The 19,865-nt window shown below is 60.4% G+C and overlaps 1 protein-coding gene across 1 annotated transcript in view; it reads left to right on the top strand.

The window, feature by feature from the left end:
- The window catches only part of LOC106733073 (uncharacterized), a 47,096-nt gene that overhangs the window by 10,112 nt on the left and 17,119 nt on the right, over positions 1 to 19,865 (top strand). Inside the window, exon 3 of the mRNA XM_075913560.1 lies at positions 7,626 to 8,711. Coding sequence (XP_075769675.1) covers positions 7,626 to 8,711 — 1,086 coding nt within the window. The remainder of the gene's footprint in view (positions 1 to 7,625; positions 8,712 to 19,865) is intronic.

The following is a 19,865-nucleotide window of genomic DNA, read 5'->3' as shown; positions in this document are numbered from 1 at the left end:
TGGTGGTGGGAGAACTTGGGGTACCCCCCTGGAAGAAGTTCCAAGTGCTTCCTCCTGGGTTCAAGAAGAAGAGAGTTTTTCCTCACATAGGGAGTGGCAGCCTGTCTCCCAAGACCAGGGAATCTATGACCCTATAGAGTCTGTGACCCTATTGAGCTGTTACTCTATAGAGCTGTTACCCTATAGATATTTGTAAGGTCTCTTGCAGGCCCTTCCCTTCTGCATTCAGTGCTGGAGTGGGAAACAGCCCTGACATGGTGGCAGGGCTGTTCGGATCATTTTGAGCCTGGGACACAGACTTCAGGCTTTCACTAAAATGACACTTTTTTTTTTCCTGTTTAGCACAGCGGTTCCCAAACTTTTCGGCATCACGCCCCCTTTTTGGTTTTTGAGAAACCCTCACGCCCCCTCTCCCCAAAAATTTGCAGCAAAGCTTGGGGTGGGATTGACGGGTGTGTGTGTGGTTGGGTTGCCTCATGCCCCCCCAGAAGGGCATGCCCCCCAGTTTGGGAACCCATGGCTTCGCAGTTGGAAGTTTTGGGGTTCTGTTTTTTTCCTTTAGCTGCCTGAGGGGGAAAGGGCCACACAGAAGGCTAATCCCGCACAGCCAGAGTCAAAACTGAACAGTTATTTTGGGGTTTTCTAGCTTTTGGGGCAACTGGATAGCAAGGCTAGAGTAGAGCAAGGAAGCTGCCCCGTGCATGCGTTTGCAGTAGGGCAGAGTAGCCCAGGAGTAATCAACCTTCCCTAAGCAACACCCTGAGGTGAGATGTCCGCCTCTGGTGAAGAGTCGTACAGTGAGGCGGGGGGACAGGAGCTTGTCCCTGTGAGACCAGGGGTGAGTAACCTTGTAGGTGGGGGTGGGGGCAGGAGCAGGGGGTGGCGGTCATGCCCATCCCCTCCCATACAACTGTCTCTGGGTGGGAGAGCATCCTTAAGGTAGGCAGACGTCTCACTAAAGGCCAGATGGGGTTCTTCTGACAGACGAATGTTTGGAAGTGGAGGAGAGGGAAAAGCAGAGGTGCATTGAGCTGGAGAAAGGTGGGAAGCTGGGCGCTCCAGCTACACCGACTAACCCCCCTGCTCCAACGGATGCTCCCCAACCCAGGAAGCACCAGGTGGGCTAGGTAAGAGGGGATGCAGAGGCCGCCGTAGTGAATTTGAAATGGGCCTGTCTTGGGTACAGCATCCCCAAAGACCAGTACGTGATGGAGCTGAGACCAGAATTCAGTGGCCCCTTAGCAGAGCTGGCAGCTGACGTGCCTGGGGAAAATAATTGGCGTCACGGCATTGCACAGGCATGTCCTTCTGCTGCAGAAATGGTGGCTCGTTAGGTATGCAAATGAGAGCTATTCCATGCTTAGCCTCATTGGCAGATTTCTGGCGCAAGAGGCGAGTGTGGACGTAGCTGTAACCCAGGCTTCTGGCCGTGGGTGCATGGGTGGGGGGGGGCACATGGAAAGCTGCACCGTGGGAGGGTGGGCACTAGCGAAGGGAGGAACCGGGGCCGGCCTGGGAGCAGTGGGGCGGAGGGAGGGGGGCAGCAAACGGCAGGGTCACATGCCGGGGGGGGGGGTCACTGGGCGGGTCCCTGCTCCGCCCCCGTTTTCTGAGGTGCGCGCGCGTTTTTTCTATCCATGTGCGGAATAAATTTTGTTGCGTGCGCCGCGGCCGGAGCGGCTGTGCACCACCCTGTGCGCGCGCGCGCGCACGCTGCCGCCGGGCGAACCAGCTGGGCTCCCCCCCCCCCCCCAACGCTCACGCGCTCGGCTGCACCGACGGCCTCAGCCGTGCTACTGCGCATGCGCACCTGCGCGGAGCCGGCAACAGCGTCCCCCCTCCCCGCTGCGGTTATGCGCATGCGCATGCGCAGCGCACGGTAGCCGTTGGGGTCTCCGCCGGCTACGCGGCCTGTTTCGGGCGGGAGGGGCGGAGGTGAGGAGGGGGCGCGCGGGGGGACGAGTACGGCAACGGCAGCCCCGGGCGGTGCCTGCTGCGCCTGCGCGACCCTCCCCTCCGGGGTGTCCTGTGGGGGGCGCGCATGCGCGGCGCGAGCCTCGGGCGGCCGTTGGGAGGGAGCCGTTGGCGTCGTTACCGCCCAACCGCTCCCCCGTCCAGCCGGCCCGGCTCCCAGCGCGCCGGTCACAGACGGGGGGGGGGGGGGGATGTGGGGCGGGGCCGGGGGGGGGGGTCCCGAGGTGACAAGGGGGGAGGGGGCAGCCCAGGCGGGTGCCGAGGTGACAAGGGGGGAGGGGGGAGCCCAGGCGGGTCCCGAGGTGACAAGGGGGGAGGGGGGAGCCCAGCCGGGTCCCGAGGTGACAAGGGGGGAGGGGGGAGCCCAGGCGGGTCCCGAGGTGACAAGGGGGGGAGGGGGGAGCCCAGGGGGGTCCTGAGGTGACAAGGGTGGAGGGGGGAGCCCGGGCGGGTGCCGAGGTGACAAGGGGGGAGGGGGGAGCCCAGGCGGGTGCCGAGGTGACAAGGGGGGAGGGGGGAGCCCAGGCGGGTCCCGAGGTGACAAGGGGGAGGAGGGGGGAGCCCAGGGGGGTCCCGAGGTGACAAGGGGGGGAGGGGGGAGCCCAGGGGGGTCCCGAGGTGACAAGGCGGGAGGGGGGAGCCCAGGGGGGTCCCGAGGTGACAAGGGGGGAGGGGGAGCCCAGGCGGGTCCCGAGGTGACAAGGGGGGAGGGGGGAGCCCAGGCGGGTCCCGAGGTGACAAGGGGGAGGAGGGGGGAGCCCAGGGGGGTCCCGAGGTGACAAGGCGGGAGGGGGGAGCCCAGGCGGGTGCCGAGGTGACAAGGGGGGGAGGGGGAGCCCAGGCGGGTCCCGAGGTGACAAGGGGGGGAGGGGGGAGCCCAGGCGGGTGCCGAGGTGACAAGGGGGGGAGGGGGAGCCCAGGCGGGTGCCGAGGTGACAAGGGGGGGAGGGGGGAGCCCAGGCGGGTCCCGAGGTGACAAGGGGGAGGGGGGAGCCCAGGCGGGTGCCGAGGTGACAAGGGGGAGGGGGGAGCCCAGGCGGGTGCCGAGGTGACAAGGGGGAGGGGGGAGCCCAGGCGGGTCCCGAGGTGACAAGGGGGAGGGGGGAGCCCAGGCGGGTGCCGAGGTGACAAGGGGGGGAGGGGGGAGCCCAGGGGGGTCCCGAGGTGACAAGGGGGGGAGGGGGGAGCCCAGGGGGGTCCCGAGGTGACAAGGGGGGGAGGGGGAGCCCAGGCGGGTCCCGAGGTGACAAGGGGGGGAGGGGGGAGCCCAGGCGGGTCCCGAGGTGACAAGGGGGGAGGGGGAGCCCAGGCGGGTGCCGAGGTGACAAGGGGGGAGGGGGAGCCCAGGCGGGTGCCGAGGTGACAAGGGGGGGAGGGGGGAGCCCAGGCGGGTCCCGAGGTGACAAGGGGGGGAGGGGGGAGCCCGGGCGGGTCCCGAGGTGACAAGGGGGGGAGGGGGGAGCCCGGGCGGGTCCCGAGGTGACAAGGGGGGGAGGGGGGAGCCCAGGCGGGTCCCGAGGTGACAAGGGGGGGAGAGGGGAGCCCAGGCGGGTCCCGAGGTGACAAGGGGGGGAGGGGGGAGCCCAGGCGGGTGCCGAGGTGACAAGGGGGGAGGGGGGAGCCCAGGCGGGTGCCGAGGTGACAAGGGGGAGAGGGGGGAGCCCAGGCGGGTGCCGAGGTGACAAGGGGGGAGGGGGGAGCCCAGGGGGGTCCCGAGGTGACAAGGGGGGGAGGGGGGAGCCCAGGGGGGTCCCGAGGTGACAAGGGGGGAGGGGGGAGCCCAGGCGGGTCCCGAGGTGACGAGGGGGGGAGGGGGGAGCCCAGGCGGGTGACGAGGTGACGAGGGGGGAGGGGGGAGCCCAGGCGGGTGCCGAGGTGACAAGGGGGGGAGGGGGAGCCCAGGCGGGTGCCGAGGTGACAAGGGGGGGAGGGGGGAGCCCAGGGGGGTCCCGAGGTGACAAGGGGGGGAGGGGGGAGCCCAGGCGGGTGCCGAGGTGACAAGGCGGGAGGGGGGAGCCCAGGCGGGTCCCGAGGTGACAAGGCGGGAGGGGGGAGCCCAGGCGGGTCCCGAGGTGACAAGGGGGGGAGGGGGGAGCCCAGGGGGGTCCCGAGGTGACAAGGGGGGAGGGGGGAGCCCAGGGGGGTCCCGAGGTGACAAGGGGGGGAGGGGGGAGCCCAGGGGGGTCCCGAGGTGACAAGGGGGGAGGGGGGAGCCCAGGCGGGTCCCGAGGTGACAAGGGTGGGAGGGGGGAGCCCAGGCGGGTCCCGAGGTGACAAGGGGGGAGGGGGGAGCCCAGGCGGGTCCCGAGGTGACAAGGGTGGGAGGGGGGAGCCCAGGCGGGTCCCGAGGTGACAAGGGTGGGAGGGGGGAGCCCAGGCGGGTCCCGAGGTGACAAGGGGGGGAGGGGGGAGCCCAGGCGGGTCCCGAGGTGACAAGGGTGGGAGGGGGGAGCCCAGGTGGGTCCTGAGGTGACGAGGGGGGAGCCCAGGGGGGTCCCGAGGTGACAAGGGGGGAGGGGGGAGCCCAGGCGGGTCCCGAGGTGACGAGGGGGGAGCCCAGGTGGGTCCCGAGGTAACGGGGGGGGAGCCCAGGTGGGTCCCAAGGTGACAAGGGGGGGGGAGCCCAGGTGGGTCCTGAGGTGACAAGGGGGGGAGCCCAGGTGGGTCCCGAGGTAACGGGGGGGGGGGGAAGCCCAGGTTGGTTTTGAGGTAACAAGTGGTCATGGCTCAGTGGGTCTAAGGATCCCCCTCCCACCTCCCCAGCCTGTGACCCTCACAGGTAGGGTGGCCCGGTGTCTAGTTTTGAGCTGGACAGTCCGATATTTGTGGGTTCTGTCCACGACACAAATTGAGAAACTACCGGAGGCATCCAGAGTCGGGTATGGTCTAGTGAGGGGAGTTTTAGTGTTAGGAGTATCAGTACCTCATTGCGCACTGCCTGGCTGGTAGACACGCTCACGGCGCAACTACCCCGGGGAGGGGTCCCTGGGGCTGGACTCGCTTGTTCTTCGCTGGGACCGTGCGTGCGTGGGATGGGCAGCATGCGCCTTGGTCAGTCCCCACTGGCTGGTTCTCTGCCCCTGCCCCCCCCAACCTCTTCCCGGCCAGCCCTCCTTCCCATCAGTCAGCTCTGCTTCCCACCAGCCGGTTTCCCCTCCATGTCCTCCCAGCTAGTCCTGCTTCCCCCCTCTCCCATCTGAGATCAAATGTGTCTGGTAATTCTTTTTTAAGCCACCTGGTAACCTTACCTACAGTCCCCTCCTGCACTCAATTTTAAACTCCTCCCTGGCACTTTGGCCTCCACACTGGCACTCTTCAGTACAGGAGCCTCAACATAGACACCTGGGCTGTGTCTAGACTGCATCCCTTTTCTGTAAAAGGGATGCAAATTAGACACATCGCAATTGGAAATGAAGCAGGGATTTAAATCCCCTCCCCCCCCACTTCATTTGCATAAACATAACTGCCGCTTTTTTCCGGCTCAGAGCTTTGCCGGAATAAAGCGCCAGTCTAGACGTGGATCTTTCGGAAAATAAACCCTTTTCCAAAAGATCCCTTATTCCTCTTAAATCCCCGCTTCATTTGCAATTGCGATGTGTCTAATTTGCATCCCTTTTATGGAAAAGGGATGCAGTCTAGACACAGCCCTACATCCATCTTCAGGCAGAGGAACATGCGACTTCTGTGTCAGAACCACTGGGCGCTCAGAACCGAATCCCATCCTGGCCTATGCAGTGAGGCTGAACTTGGGCCAGGTGTTGAGAGAGATAACTATGGACTTTGGATCTAACAGTTGGTTGCTGTCTGTGGGATATCTCAACCGAAGCGGCCGAGTCTGGAAAACGCCACAAATCTCTTTATTGCTCGTTAGTCAGACGTAATTGAGAACTGAGGCCAGTGGAGGCTGGGGCCTGTTGTGGATGAGGAGTAGTGCATGGAGCCACTGCTATACATACTGGGTGCTTTTGGAGGTTGTGGGGACAGCGTCTGAGGAGAACGGGGGCGTGGGAAGGATTAAATCCCCTTCTGAAATGTCTCCAATGGCCCTTCTCCCCCGACAGGCTGTAGAACACCCATGTCTGTCTCCAGCTCATCCCATGGCCTGCAGAGCCAGGGACAGGAAATGGCCGTGGCGGGGCCGGTGACCTTCGAGGAGGTGGCTGTGTATTTCTCTGAGGAGGAATGGGCTCTGCTGGACCCGGGCCAAAGGGCCCTCTTCTGGGACGTGATGCAGGAGAATTACGAGGCTGTGCGCTGGCTGGGTGAGGATTCCTGTCCTCTCGGGTATCAGAAGCTGGGAGGGCTCTGGAGCACCTAGGTTGGGTTTGGATCAAGGTCCCTCATTGCTCCCTGCTCCCCAATATCGGGAGTATCAGCCCCAGTAATCCTGGCTCCTGTGTGAGAGACTGTCCCCTCTCCACACTCCCTCGTATGCGAAGCAGGTTCAGGGACATACCAATGGTGCTGCTCTTCCCACAGCCAAGGTCTCAGTGCACTTCCCCACCATCTTACCCATGTTGTGCCTTGGCCGGAGGTGTCAGTGGAAGGTCTGAGAAGGGCTCTGGCCGAATAGGGTGAGAGTGTGCTCATGAGATGCAAACTTGTGAATGGCAGATTCTATGCAGCCGAGGGTGGTGGTGGGGGGGACACTAAAAGGGCCACGGAAGAGGAAAGTGGGGAAACCGCACAGGGAGGCTGCTGTTGCTGGTGGAGTAGAACTGAGGCTGCAGAGCGGAAGCTCAGCGGCAGCAACAGCCACACGCAATGGAGAAGCAGCCCAGCCCGGTGCACCCTGGCCAGCCACGGGAGCGGCAGCTGTTGTGGGCAGCCGGCAGGGCCTGAACAGGGAGTCCGGGCCAGTGCCTGCATCGTAGGCATGGCCTGCAGCAGCCAGCCAAGGATACATTTCGCTGCTCAGACAACTTCCTCTGCTGCCTCCTGGCTCTAGTAGAGCCCCAGACCCCCAGAACAGGGCGAGCCGAGCCCCCCAGTCAGGAGCGGTGTGGGCAGAGCCCTTGGGGAGCCAGAGCACTACTGGGGCTTTTCTCTCCACGTCCTAGTGACCTGCCATGTGGCAGCTGCAGTCTTAGCCCGGTATATGGGCCTCAGTGTCAGACCTCTCCTCTGAGAAGTGTGGTCCTGTCCTGTCCTGTCCTGGGATGGGGTGGGCCATGAGGGAGACTGAGTTGTAGCCTAGAGAGTGCAGCAGAGCACTCACTCAAGTCTCCAAAACTCACATGATCTCCTGGGTGGAGCGAGGGGAGGATCACGGATCCCAGAGTGGATGATCCCGGATCTCCAGGGCTCTGAGGAAGGAGGCACCATCAGCAACACCCACACGGGTGAGCAAACAGCTAAACTGACTCAGAAACCAATTTCTGTGTCCTCATACCGGGTATCACTTCTGCATTTCCATCAAGTCTAACTGACCCATCAGCCTGTGATCCACTCCAGTCCAGAGGGTGTGGGGGGGAATGCTGGGCTCTGTCCTTTGGGAAAGGGTTGTGAGGAAGGAGGATGAACTCAGCTCATGATTATTCCTCCTTTCCAGCCATTCGTTGGGTGTGTTCCCCCTTTTCTGTTCCTTTCAGAGTTTTCCTTTCAGCTCAGCACAGAAAATGACTCCTGTCTGGATTCTCTCTCTATCCCAGCAGGTGATGAAATGCTGCATGAGAGCAATGAGGAAAATCTTCAGCAGGAAGGACTGGAGCACGTCGCTCCATGTGGGATGTTCCTGGGAAGATCTGAAGGGCATGTCTCCCGGAGTCCTGAGCAGGGAGAGACCTGTGAGAATCAGCGTAGCCTAGGACGGCAGCAGGGAAACCATGCAAGGGAGGGACAGGGTAAATCCAGTCACTGGAGCAAAGGGGAGAAAGGAAACACAGAAACCATTCAACCCAACGTTCCCCATCAATATGCACCCTGCGCCTGTAGCATCTGTACAACCCTTAGTGAACAGGAAATAACCCACCCAGGAGAGAAGTCCTTCAAATGCTCTGACTGCGAGAAATGCTTCCGTCAGAGGTCAAACCTTGTTAGACACAGGAAGATCCACACAGGAGAGAAACCCTTCACCTGCTCTGACTGCGGGAAAAGCTTCCATCAGAGTTCAGAGCTTGTTAGACATCGAAGCATCCACACAGGAGAGAAACCTTTCAGCTGCTCTGACTGTGGGAAACATTTCAGTCGGAAGTCATACCTTATTACCCATCGTAGAACCCACACAGGAGAGAAGCCCTTCAGCTGTTCTGACTGTGGGAAAAGCTTCAGTGATAGTTCACGCCTTGTTCGACACAGGAGAACCCACACAGGAGAGAAACCTTTTGTGTGCTCTGTCTGCGGGAAACACTTCCATCAGAAGTCACACCTTGTTATCCACAGAAGAACCCACACAGGAGCGAGACCCTTCAGCTGTTTTGATTGTGGGAAAAGCTTCCGTCAGAGTTCATGCCTTGTTACCCACCAGAGAACCCACACAGGTGAGAAGCCCTTCAGCTGCTCTGACTGTGGGAAAAGCTTCAGTGTGAGTTCAAACCTTGTTGCTCACAGGAGAACCCACACAGGAGAGAGACCCTTCAGCTGCTCTGACTGCGGGGAAAGCTTCCGTCAGAGCTCAGAGTTTGTGAGACATCGGAGAATCCACACAGGAGAGCGACCCTTCAGCTGTCCAGACTGTGGGAAAAGCTTCAGTCGGAGGTCAAACCTTGTTACCCATAGGAGAACCCACAGAGGACAGAGCCTATAATAGTGGTGGACAATCATTTTTTATACGGTCTAATTAATTACATTTTCTATGTGGTCCCAGGCCAGCTGCATTCCCACCCAGAAAGGGTGGGGCTGGAGTTCAGCCTGCCCCCAAAGTTGTGTGGGGCCAGACACTTGGATATAAACACACAGATAAGGGCTCAAATCCCCCTTCCCTCCTGCCCTGAAGCTTTTGTGTTGCCTGGCAGATGCCGGGTTTGCTGCAGCTTTTTAAAATTCTCGCGGCTCTGGCTTCTGCCACATTCACACAGCGACCGTGAACCATGAGCCATTTTGATAGGATCCTGCTCCTTAAGCCCCCACCTGGAAATTTGGTGGCAGTGGCAACAGGATATAAATAGAAAGTGGCCAGATGCTGTCCGTGGGCTAGATCGTTCCCTTTAATGTGTCCACGTTGTTGTGCTGCAGCCTATGAAATAGCACACAAGCACTTAGGGCTTTGGTGAGGAGAGGTGCCTCTGCCCACTGGTCTCAACTCCGGCCGTGACCATGGTCAGCAGGATGGCCTTGGCCCCAGAGCTGCGGTGGCAGGGAGAATGTCTTCCTACCCCCCTTCCTCGTAGCAGCGCCTTAGACTGGGGGAGAGATATGGTGGGAGTCTTCTCTCCCAGATGCAGCCTTTCAGTGGCTTACACCTCACACCCCTCCATCCTTGAGATCACCCCGAGGCTGGAGCCTTCACCCCTTCACACCTCAAACTGCTATCTCAGCTCCGACCCCACTGCAGGAGCTGGGGAAAGAAGATGAATGGAACAAGGCAGAAGTGCTGTGCCTGCAAAGAATGGATGGCATGGAAATGGGCTGGATCCTGAAGCTCAGGTACGTGAGTAGAGAGGTTATTTTTGTTGTTTAGCTAAACTTCTCTGTACTAAGTCCAATTGCCCCTCCCCCACCCCAGTCTCATCCGTACACTCATCTTGAATTGAATCCCAGAGATGAATCCTAGAGATGAGTTTCTTTGTGTTTTACTTTGTTCTTTTCTCAGTTACTTTGAAACACAGAGCAATCAAGTCTGCTTTATCAAGTATATTTTTGTTTTGTTTTTAATAAATCATCTTTTTTAAGATTTGATTCTTGTGTCTTAGAAGGTAAGAGGAGGTAATAGGGTTGCAGTTTGTTTTCTTTGTCTCCTCTCGAGCTCTCTTGAGTTAAGAGCTTGGGGAACCCCTCTGGAAGACGTTCCAAGTGTTTCTTCCTGGGTTCAAGAAGAAAAGGGTTTTTCTCACTCAGGTGGTGGCAGCCTGTTTCCGAAGGCCTGGGAACCTGTCCCCCTGGGGAGGTTTGAAGCAGAAGCTGAGAGAGGCAAGGTATCTGTAAGGTCTCTGGCACTCCCCACTCTGGCAGTCTGAGTGCAGAAGGTGCGGAACAGTCTTGACATGGTAGCAAGGCTCGTCGGATCATTTTGAACCAGGGACACAGACTTCAGGATTTCACAAACGGGCAGGGCTGGATTAAGGGGCAGGGTAGCCGGGCAGCTTCCCGGGGTGCCAACCTATGGGGGGGCACCTGATTGTGCTTGTAAGGAGCGTCAATAGTTTAAATATGACCATTTCCAGTAATTTTCCAATAATTTAAGTTTCAAATGCCCCCTTAGGGGCTTTAACCCTTTCACCCACTCTTACTTGCTTATTTGGCTTCTTATTTGTCTGTGCCTAATTCTGCTTTCTCTGCTGAATGTTCCATTTCCATGGACACAAGTTTTGTCCCTCAGTAATTTAGCAAACTCAATTTTTGCACTAGAAACTGTAATCCTGGCACCAATTCTGCCACTTAAATTCTCAACTTTGTGTTCCCGTATCTCCTTCACTTCTCTCTCTTTCCTCAGTTTTCCGCTGACTTCTTCTAGTTGTCCTACAGCTACTCTTAAATGACCTTTTTCTATCTCAAGCTCTTGCTTATACGCTCCCAAATCAACCTGCAATTGTTTGGTTCGCTCCTCTTCGCACTGCCAACACTCAAATCCTTCCTTTGCTGCAGCATATGAAAGCGACACAGCTGCTGCTAAACCATCCTTCTGTCCTGGTTTATACATCCATTCAAACTTGTCAAAGGTATTCTCTGGATCTTCACATTTAGATATGCCTTTTATCAATTCGGGATGAGCGGCCCATGGTGACTGTCCATCCTTTGAGAGCCTCTTTTCCCAACTTGATGGAGCTGACACCAATTTGGCCACTACCACAAAATCCACCTCTTTTCTTTGATCCCCCTTTCCTTTATTATGGAACATTATCCCCCTCTTATTCTCTTCCCCTCTCTACTTCTGCTTGACTCAGGGTATTTCATCATACAGACAGCCCCATGTAGTCAAATATTTCTAACAACACACTCCTTTCTTATCACTTTTATCAGCCAATTCCTTCCCTGATATACACCAGTGCTTTTACTGTGGATTCTTTTGTCTTTACCCGCATTCTCCACGAACTGTCACAAGAGGGCGCTGCTGCTGCTCGCATGATCAAGCCAAGCAAACAGAGATTCTGACCCTGTATTTAGAACCGGCTCAACAAGAGATCCACAGTAGACAGATTGTACCCTTGACAAGCTTATTGCAAGCAATTCAGGAGGAAATTTTAAAAGCACTATGGCTACATCTACACTGGCATGATTTTCCGGAAATGCTTTTAATGGAAAAGTTTTCCATTAAAAGCATTTTCGGAAAATCGCGTCTAGATTGGCAGGACGCTTTTGCGCAAAAGCACTTTTTGAGGAAAAGCATCCGTGGCCAATCTAGACGCAGTTTTGCGCAAAAAAGCCTTGATCGTCATTTTAGCCATCGGGGCTTTTTTGCGCAAAACAGTACTGTGCTGTTTACAATGATTTGCGCAAGACGGCTTTTGCTCGAACAGGAGCAGCATAGTATTTCCGCAAGAACACTGATGATCTTACATGAGATTGTGAGTGTTCTTGTGGAAATTCAAGTGGCCAGTGTAGACAGCTGGCAAGTTTTTCCGCAAAATCATCTGATTTTGCGGAAAAAGTTGCCAGTCTAGACACAGCCTATACGTATATGTATATTTAGTACTTAAACAATTAAAACAAACAGTGAAAGACATTAAAAGGCATTGCAAGCATAAAAAGGCATTAAAAGCATTAATTAAATGGAATACTAAACAATTTAAATATAATATTTAACCCAATTTAGCAGCATAATTCTTAATCTGATTTAACACACTCACACTCTTACACACACTTACCCTCTGGGGCTGGCCAGACCCCAGGTAATGTCAGTTAATTTGGTTGTGTAAGTCCAACGTGCATGGTAACATGGATGAACTCCAACTCCTGGGGCAAAATGGTGTGGTATCTATCCCCTCGGCAGAGGCCAGTCGGGTGGGATGCCATCCACTGGTTGCACACAGTCCAAATGGGGTAATGTCCGTTAGTGACACCCCCTTCTTCTTACTCGCGTTCATGACCGATCCAGAAACAGCCGGTTTTTGCACCACCCAATTTTTCTTGTCTCACCAGGAGTAAGAAACTATGGTCTGTCCTTGGTTAGATTCTTTCATTGTTACTTTTTTTTCTTATCTGCAAATGCTGGAAACGCTGCCTCAGCCACATACCCAGTTCTTTTATTTCACACAGTTCTTTTCTTAAAGTTGTAAACAAGTCCATAATCCTCTGGGGCTCTTGCCAGGACCTCTGCATGGCCTCTCTTCAGCTCGCTTACTGGTGATTCACTCATGCTCACCATTCACACTACCCATGATTCGTGACAAGAGTAGGGAGGGAAAGCAGCCTAGTGCATGGATTTGCAGTCAGGTACAGTAGGCCGGGAGTAATCAACCTTCCCTAAGCGCCACTCTGGGGTGAAAACGGCCTCATACCAGGTTGAGATGTCCACCTCCTAGGTGAAGCGTCCTGCAAGGAGGAGGGGATACAGGAGCTTGTCCCTCGGAGGCAAGGGGAGAGCAGCCTTGTGGTTGGGGGCAGGAGCAGAGGGCAGTGGACGTGCCCCTCCCATGCAACCGTCTCCTGGTGGGAGAGCATCCTTAAGGCGGGCAGACCTCTGACTAAGGGCCAGATGGAGTTCTTCCGATAGAGGAGTGGTTGGAAGTGGAGGAGGGGGAAAAGCAGAACGGCTCCTAGAGGGCCTCCCCATCGACCTCCAAGGATACAGCTGAGAGGGGAAACCCAAAACCATAAGAGAGGCGGGCGGGGAAGATTGGAGCCAGGTAGCTGGAGGAGACGGGAAGGAACAAAACTGACAGTCGTTCGAAGTGGTACCAGAAGGGGCGCCCAGGGACCACCGAGGACATTCCCAGGGCCTATCTTGCAGGGAGGAGCCCTCTCCACCCAGGGAAGTCACAGACACACTCTGGTCCACAGCCCCTTTCTCTAGCAATGCACGTCACTGCCGTGATGATGCACCTGGGTGATGTACATGTAATGAGCTGGAGCCTGTGACAGCCAACAGCCCCAGGAGCCCCACCGGAGCGCAGCGCATTGCTCGGGGTCACACCGAGAGTCCTCAGGCCCAGCTGGCTCTCATACCCCCATCAGGAGGGGAACTGAGCGTGGGTGGGAAGAAGGCTATTGCATGGTGAGACAGCAGAGCATGGGTCTCCGCGTCGACCAGTCCCTGGTGGACCCCAGTCTCCTCAACCCAGAGGCCCAAGTAACCGAAAGGGGCCCCAGTGGAAATCCTGCCCCTGAACCATGGGGTGGAATGAGTAAGACAGTCTCATGCTCAGAAACATTTTATAAGCCTCCAGCTCCCTGTCGTGTTCTCTGTCCGTCCTGTTTCTCCCCTTTAATCCAGGGGCCCAGAGCACGTTCTCTAGCACTTGTGGGGAGTCTGTTTATGTCTTCGCATCTCCCTCCCTCTGCTCCAGGTCACGGATCACCCAACCCCAGGGCCCAGCCCTCTCTGTAGAATCGATGCCTCCCTCGGTAGGGCCCCAGAGCTTTTCCCTGCCGGGTTGTGTCATTGCCCTACATCTTGTTTCTGCTCCCACCAGAGCCCCAGGCTTCTCGCACGCGCTCTCCTTTTACTTTATTTTCACCCAGCCCCGTTTCACTTCTTTGGGCCTGCCCCCTACCAGACTGTCCCTTCCTCCCCAGAGCCAGCGCCTCCCCCTGCCGCTCGCCTCTCTCCCTCCCAGCCCCACAACAGCGTTTCTCCCCTGGGGCCAGTCGTCACCTGGTCCTTGGCCTCCCCCCAGAGCCTGGTGAATGCGGGGCGAGGGAAACCCCACCTAGGGTGGGAGCAGTGGGAGGGGCAGGTCCAGGCTCCACGGGGGCCTTGTTTAGAAACAGCAACAGTGGGGCAAGAGCTGGGCACTGACGGGGGAGGCAGGGCGATGCTCCAGGGAAGCCGAGGCAGGGCGGGGGGCGTGCAGACACCTCACTTACGGCTGAGCCCTGGGTTGGGTGAGGTGACCCCCCCAGGGCTGGACAGGGCTCTCGGCGGGGGGGGCTCTGGGGGTGCTGCTCAGGGTCTTGTGAGTTGCTGGGGGGCAGTGTTCACCTGCTGTGGGGCGGGGACAACAGCCCTGGGGGATGGGGCCAAGGGAGGCTGCACCGGGGGCCCCCCCACACTGCAGGGTCGCTGGGCGGGTCCCTGCTCTGTCCCCCCCCCCTTCTGGGGCCCCTCTTAAGATTTTCCGTCCACGCGTGCAATAAGTTTTGTTGCGTGCACCGCGGCCGGCGCGGCTGTGCACCACCCAACGTGCGCGCACGCGCCGTAGCGGACGGGAGAACCCGCTGGGCAGGCTCCGACCCGGGCGGGCTACTGCGCATGCGCGGAGTCCGCAACCCCGCCGGGCCCCCGCGTCAAGGCAGAGGCCGGGCAGCGGCAGGCCCTCCTCCCCCGAGGTACCGCCACTGCGCATGCGCCACGCGCGCGCCACGGGAGGGGCGCCTGAGGCTGAGTCCGGGCAGCAGCAGCAGCCTGGCCTGCGGGGGCGCGCATGCGCGGCGCGAGCCCTCGGGCGGCGGTTGGGAGGGAGCCGTTGGCGTCGTTGCCGCCCAACCGCTCCCCCGTCCAGCGGGCCCGGCTCCCAGCGCGCCGGTCAGAGACACTGGGGGGGGGGGGGGGGCGGATAGAGGAGAAATGGGTCTGGGGGGGGGCTCAGGCGGGTCCCGAGGTGACAAGGGGGGAGGGGGGAGCCCGGGCGGGTCCCGAGGTGACAAGGGGGGAGGGGGGAGCCCGGGCGGGTGCCGAGGTGACAAGGGGGGGAGGGGAGCCCAGGCGGGTCCCGAGGTGACAAGGGGGGAGGGGGGAGCCCAGGGGGGTCCCGAGGTGACAAGGGTGGAGGGGGGAGCTCAGGCGGGTCCCGAGGTGACAAGGGGGGAGGGGGAGCCCAGGGGGGACCCGAGGTGACAAGGGTGGAGGGGGGAGCCCAGGGGGGTCCCGAGGTGACAAGGGGGGAGGGGGGAGCTCAGGCGGGTCCCGAGGTGACAAGGGGGGGAGGGGGGAGCTCAGGCGGGTCCCGAGGTGACAAGGGGGGAGGGGGGAGCCCAGGCGGGTCCCGAGGTGACAAGAGGGGAGGGGGGAGCCCAGGCGGGTCCCGAGGTGACAAGGGAGGAGGGGGGAGCCCAGGAGGGTCCCGAGGTGACAAGGGGGGAGGGGGGAGCCCAGGCGGGTCCCGAGGTGACAAGGGGGGGAGGGGGGAGCCCAGGGGGGTGCCGAGGTGACAAGGGGGGGAGGGGGGAGCCCAGGGGGGGTCCCGAGGTGACAAGGGAGGAGGGGGGAGCCCAGGCGGGTCCCGAGGTGACAAGGGGGGAGGGGGGAGCCCAGGGGGGTCCCGAGGTGACAAGGGGGGAGGGGGGAGCCCGGGCGGGTGCCGAGGTGACAAGGGGGGAGGGGGGGAGCCCAGGCGGGTCCCGAGGCGACAAGGGGGGAGGGGGGAGCCCAGGCGGGTCCCGAGGTGACAAGGGGGGAGGGGGGAGCCCAGGAGGGTCCCGAGGTGACAAGGGGGGAGGGGGGAGCCCAGGCGGGTCCCGAGGTGACAAGAGGGGAGGGGGGAGCCCAGGCGGGTCCCGAGGTGACAAGGGGGGAGGGAGGAGCCCAGGCGGGTCCCGAGGTGACAAGGGGGGAGGGGAGCCCAGGCGGGTCCCGAGGTGACAAGGGGGGGAGGGGGGAGCCCAGGGGGGTCCCGAGGTGACAAGGGAGGAGGGGGGAGCCCAGGCGGGTGCCGAGGTGACAAGGGGGGAGGGGGGAGCCCAGGGGGGTCCCGAGGTGACAAGGGGGGGAGGGGGGAGCCCAGGGGGGTCCCGAGGTGACAAGGGGGGGAGGGGGAGCCCAGGCGGGTCCCGAGGTGACAAGGGGGGAGGGGGGAGCCCAGGCGGGTCCCGAGGTGACGAGGGGGGGAGGGGAGCCCAGGCGGGTCCCGAGGTGACGAGGGGGGAGGGGGGAGCCCAGGCGGGTCCCGAGGTGACGAGGGGGGAGGGGGGAGCCCAGGTGGGTCCCGAGGTGACGAGGGGGGAGGGGGGAGCCCAGGCGGGTCCCGAGGTGACGAGGGGGGAGGGGGGAGCCCAGGCGGGACCCGAGGTGACAAGGGGGGGAGGGGGGAGCCCAGGCGGGTCCCGAGGTGACAAGGGGGGAGGGGGGAGCCCAGGCGGGTCCCGAGGTGACAACGGGGGGAGGGGGGAGCCCAGGCGGGTCCCGAGGTGACAAGGGGGGGAGGGGGGAGCCCAGGGGGGTCCCGAGGTGACAAGGGGGGGAGGGGGGAGCCCAGGCGGGTCCCGAGGTGACAAGGGGGGGAGGGGGGAGCCCAGGCGGGTCCCGAGGTGACAAGGGGGGGGGGGGGGAGCCCAGGCGGGTCCCGAGGTGACAAGGGGGGGGAGGGGGGAGCCCAGGCGGGTCCCGAGGTGACAAGGGGGGGTGGGGGGAGCCCAGGCGGGTGCCGAGGTGACAAGGGGGGGAGGGGAGCCCAGGCGGGTGCCGAGGTGACAAGGGGGGGAGGGGGGAGCCCAGGCGGGTCCCGAGGTGACAAGGGGGGAGGGGGGAGCCCAGGCGGGTGCCGAGGTGACAAGGGGGGGAGGGGGGAGCCCGGGCGGGTCCCGCGGTGACAAGGGGGGAGCCCAGGTGGGTCCCGCGGTGACAAGGGAGGGGGAGGGGGGAGCCCAGGTGGGTCCCGAGGTGACAAGGGTGGGGAGGGGAGCCCAGGTGGGTCCCGATGATACAAGGGGGCGAGGGGGGGAGCCCAGGTGGGTCCTGAGGTGACAAAGGGGGGAGGGGAGGAGCCCAGGTGGGTCCTGAGGTGACAAGGGCTCGTGGTTCAGTGGGTCTAAGGATTCCTGCCCCTTCCCTCCCCCCCACTCTTGCCTGTGACTGTCACAGGTAGGGTGGCCGGGTGGCCAGTTTTGAACCAGACAGTCCAGTATTTGAGGATTCTGTGCAGGACACAAATTGAGAAGATACTGGACATAGAAACTGTCCGGTATGTTCTGCTTAGGTGAGTTTTATTGTTGGTAGGAGCATCAGTACAGCTGGTCCCCGAGTTACCAACGCATCGACTTATGGCTGTTCGTACTTACGACCAACCTCCCAATAAGCCGGACCGACTTATGTTCGAAGATCCGCACTTATAGCGCGGCCGCATGTAAGTGAACGTAATCCGACTTACGAACAGATTGCGTTACCACCTAATATTTGGTACGTAACTCATTCGTAAGTCGGGGACCTGTTGTGAACTGCCTGGCTGGTAGACGTGCTCACGGTGCAACTACGTGAGGGGGCAGAGCCGGGGCGGGAGGGTATTTTTCATGCTGCGCCGGGGTGGGCAGCATGTACCCGGGTCAGTCCTGCTCCCCACCGGCCGGTTCTCTCCCCCCACTTCCTCCAGCCCCCTCCCGGCCAGCCCTGCTTCCCATTGGCTGGTTCTTCCCACCCCTCCCCCAACCCACTCCCGGCCAGCTCCACTCCACACCCCCTGGCCCCCTCCCAGCCAGTCCCACTTCCCGCTGCCTGGTTCCCTCCTCCCCCCCCCCCCCCCCGCCCTCCTCCTGCTCCCTCCGACCAGTCCTGCTCCCCCCAGCCCCTCCTGGCCAGCCCTGCTTCCCGCCAGCCGGTTCGCTTCACCCCCTCCTCCTCCTGTTCCCCCCCCCGGCCAGTCCCGCTTTCCCTGACCCCCTCCTGGCCAGCCCTGCTTCCTGCCAGCCGGTTCTCACCCCCCCAACCTTCCAGCCAGTCCTGCTCCCCGCAACTCCCTCCCGGCAAGCCCCGCTTTGCGTTGGCTGGTCCCCCTCCCCCAAACCCGATCTCCCTCTGCTAGCCCTGATTCACCCGACCAGCCCTGCTTCCCACCAGCCGGCTTGCCCCCCACATCCTGCCAGCCAGCCCTGCTCCTCTCCTGGCCGGTGGGTGTCCCCCACTCCCATCTGAGATCAAGTGTGTCTGGTATTTTTTAAGCCATCTGGTAACCCTACCTACAGTCCCCTCCTGTGCTCAAGTTTAAACACCCCCCTGGCACCCTCTCTGTAGAGGGGCTTTGTGAAGTCGGGGTCAGTTGAGACCTGAGGCGAGGGCCTAGGTCTGTGCTACAGTGAAATGGAGGGAGACTAGAGGCCTTAAATACAGGAGCCTGAACATAGACACCTACATCCATAGTCAGGCAGGGGACCATGCGGCTTGTGGGTCAGAACCGCTGGGCGCTCAGGACCGAATCCCATTGTGGCCCCAGTGAGGTTGCAACTTGACTCAGGTGTTGAGAGAGATGAATATGGATTTGGGGTCTAACCAGTGGGTGCTCTTTGTGGGATATCTCAACTTGAGCATTTCCCCAAGGCGGCCGAATCTGGAGAAGGCCACAAACCTATTGCTCTTTCATCAGACATAATGGAGAACCGACGCCAGTGGAGGCTGTGGGGTCGGGGCCTGTTGTGGATGAGGGGTAGCACATGCTGGGTGCTTTTGGGGGTGGTGAGGGACAGAGTCTGGACAGAACGGGGGCGTCGGAAGGATTAAAGCCCCTTCTGAAATGTCTCCAATGGCCCTTCTCCCCTGACAGGCTGCAGGATACCCATGTCTGTCTCCAGCTCAGCCCCGGGCCTGCAGAGCCAGGGACAGGAAATGGCCGCGGCAGGGCCAGTGACCTTCGAGGAGGTGGCTGTGTATTTCTCTGAGGAGGAATGGGCTCTGCTGGACCCGGGCCAGAGAGCCCTCTACTGGGACGTGATGCAGGAGAATTACAAGGCTGTGAGCTGGCTGGGTAAGGATTCCTGTCCCCGCGGGTATTAGAAGCTGGGAGGGCTCTGGAGCACCTGGGTTGGGTTTGGTTCAGGGTCCCTCATTGCTCCCCAATATCAGGAGTATCAGCCCCAATAATCTTGGCTCCCATGTGAGAGACTGTCCCCTCCCCGTGCTCTCTCTCATGCGAAGCAGGTTCAGGGACATACCAATGGTGCTGCTCTTCCCACAGCCAAGGTCTCAATGTGCTTCCCCACCATCTTGCCCATGTTGTGCCTTGGCCGGAGATGTCGGTGGCAGGGCCTGGGCAGGAACGGCAGGTACCAGAGTTCTGGGGTGGGTCCAGCTGCTGTTAGTGCCTGCAGGGTCCCCTTGTGCCAGTGGCTGAGCCCCTGAAAGGAGGACATGGTTCCCAGAGTCCTTCCCTACCTGTGGCTGATCTCTCTGACATGCTGGTTCCTGCTGGTGAGAGGGGCTAGCACCTGGGGGCAGTATATGTGGCCGTTCACACTCTGTGGGAGTCGATCTGTAGCAGATGAACATGAGCAGAGCTCTTCCTGTGAAATATCTTGCAGTAGGGACTTTTTTTTCCTTGATGAATATCTGGCTTCACGCTGTGTCCAATTGCGTGTCCTGCCACAGACATCCTGTGTGACCTTGGTCAACTCACTTAGACTGTCTATGTCCGGTCCCCTCTTGGCAATAGCTATTATAGTGTGTCCCTACATCACAGGTCTGGGGAAAGATACATACAATAACTAGGGTTGACGCTACACTCCATATAAGCACCCCGATAGCACAGTGGGGTGCTGATTGACATCAGACTGAGCCTTCTGCCTGCTTGTTTTATGCATAAGTGTCAGTGTGCTCCTCTGCCATGTCTTAGGAGTGCGTGTTGGCAGGTACTGCATGGATGGCGTGTTTTACTGCCCTCCTCCACACTCGGGAATGGGCTTGCCTGCTTAGATGGGACCCTCCCATTCGACCA

Source organism: Pelodiscus sinensis, chromosome 32 (assembly GCF_049634645.1).
Source record: "Pelodiscus sinensis isolate JC-2024 chromosome 32, ASM4963464v1, whole genome shotgun sequence".
Taxonomy (NCBI): Eukaryota; Metazoa; Chordata; order Testudines; family Trionychidae; genus Pelodiscus; species Pelodiscus sinensis.
The sequence above is the reverse complement of the archived record's forward strand: the minus strand, read 5'-3'. Positions and strand labels throughout refer to the sequence as shown.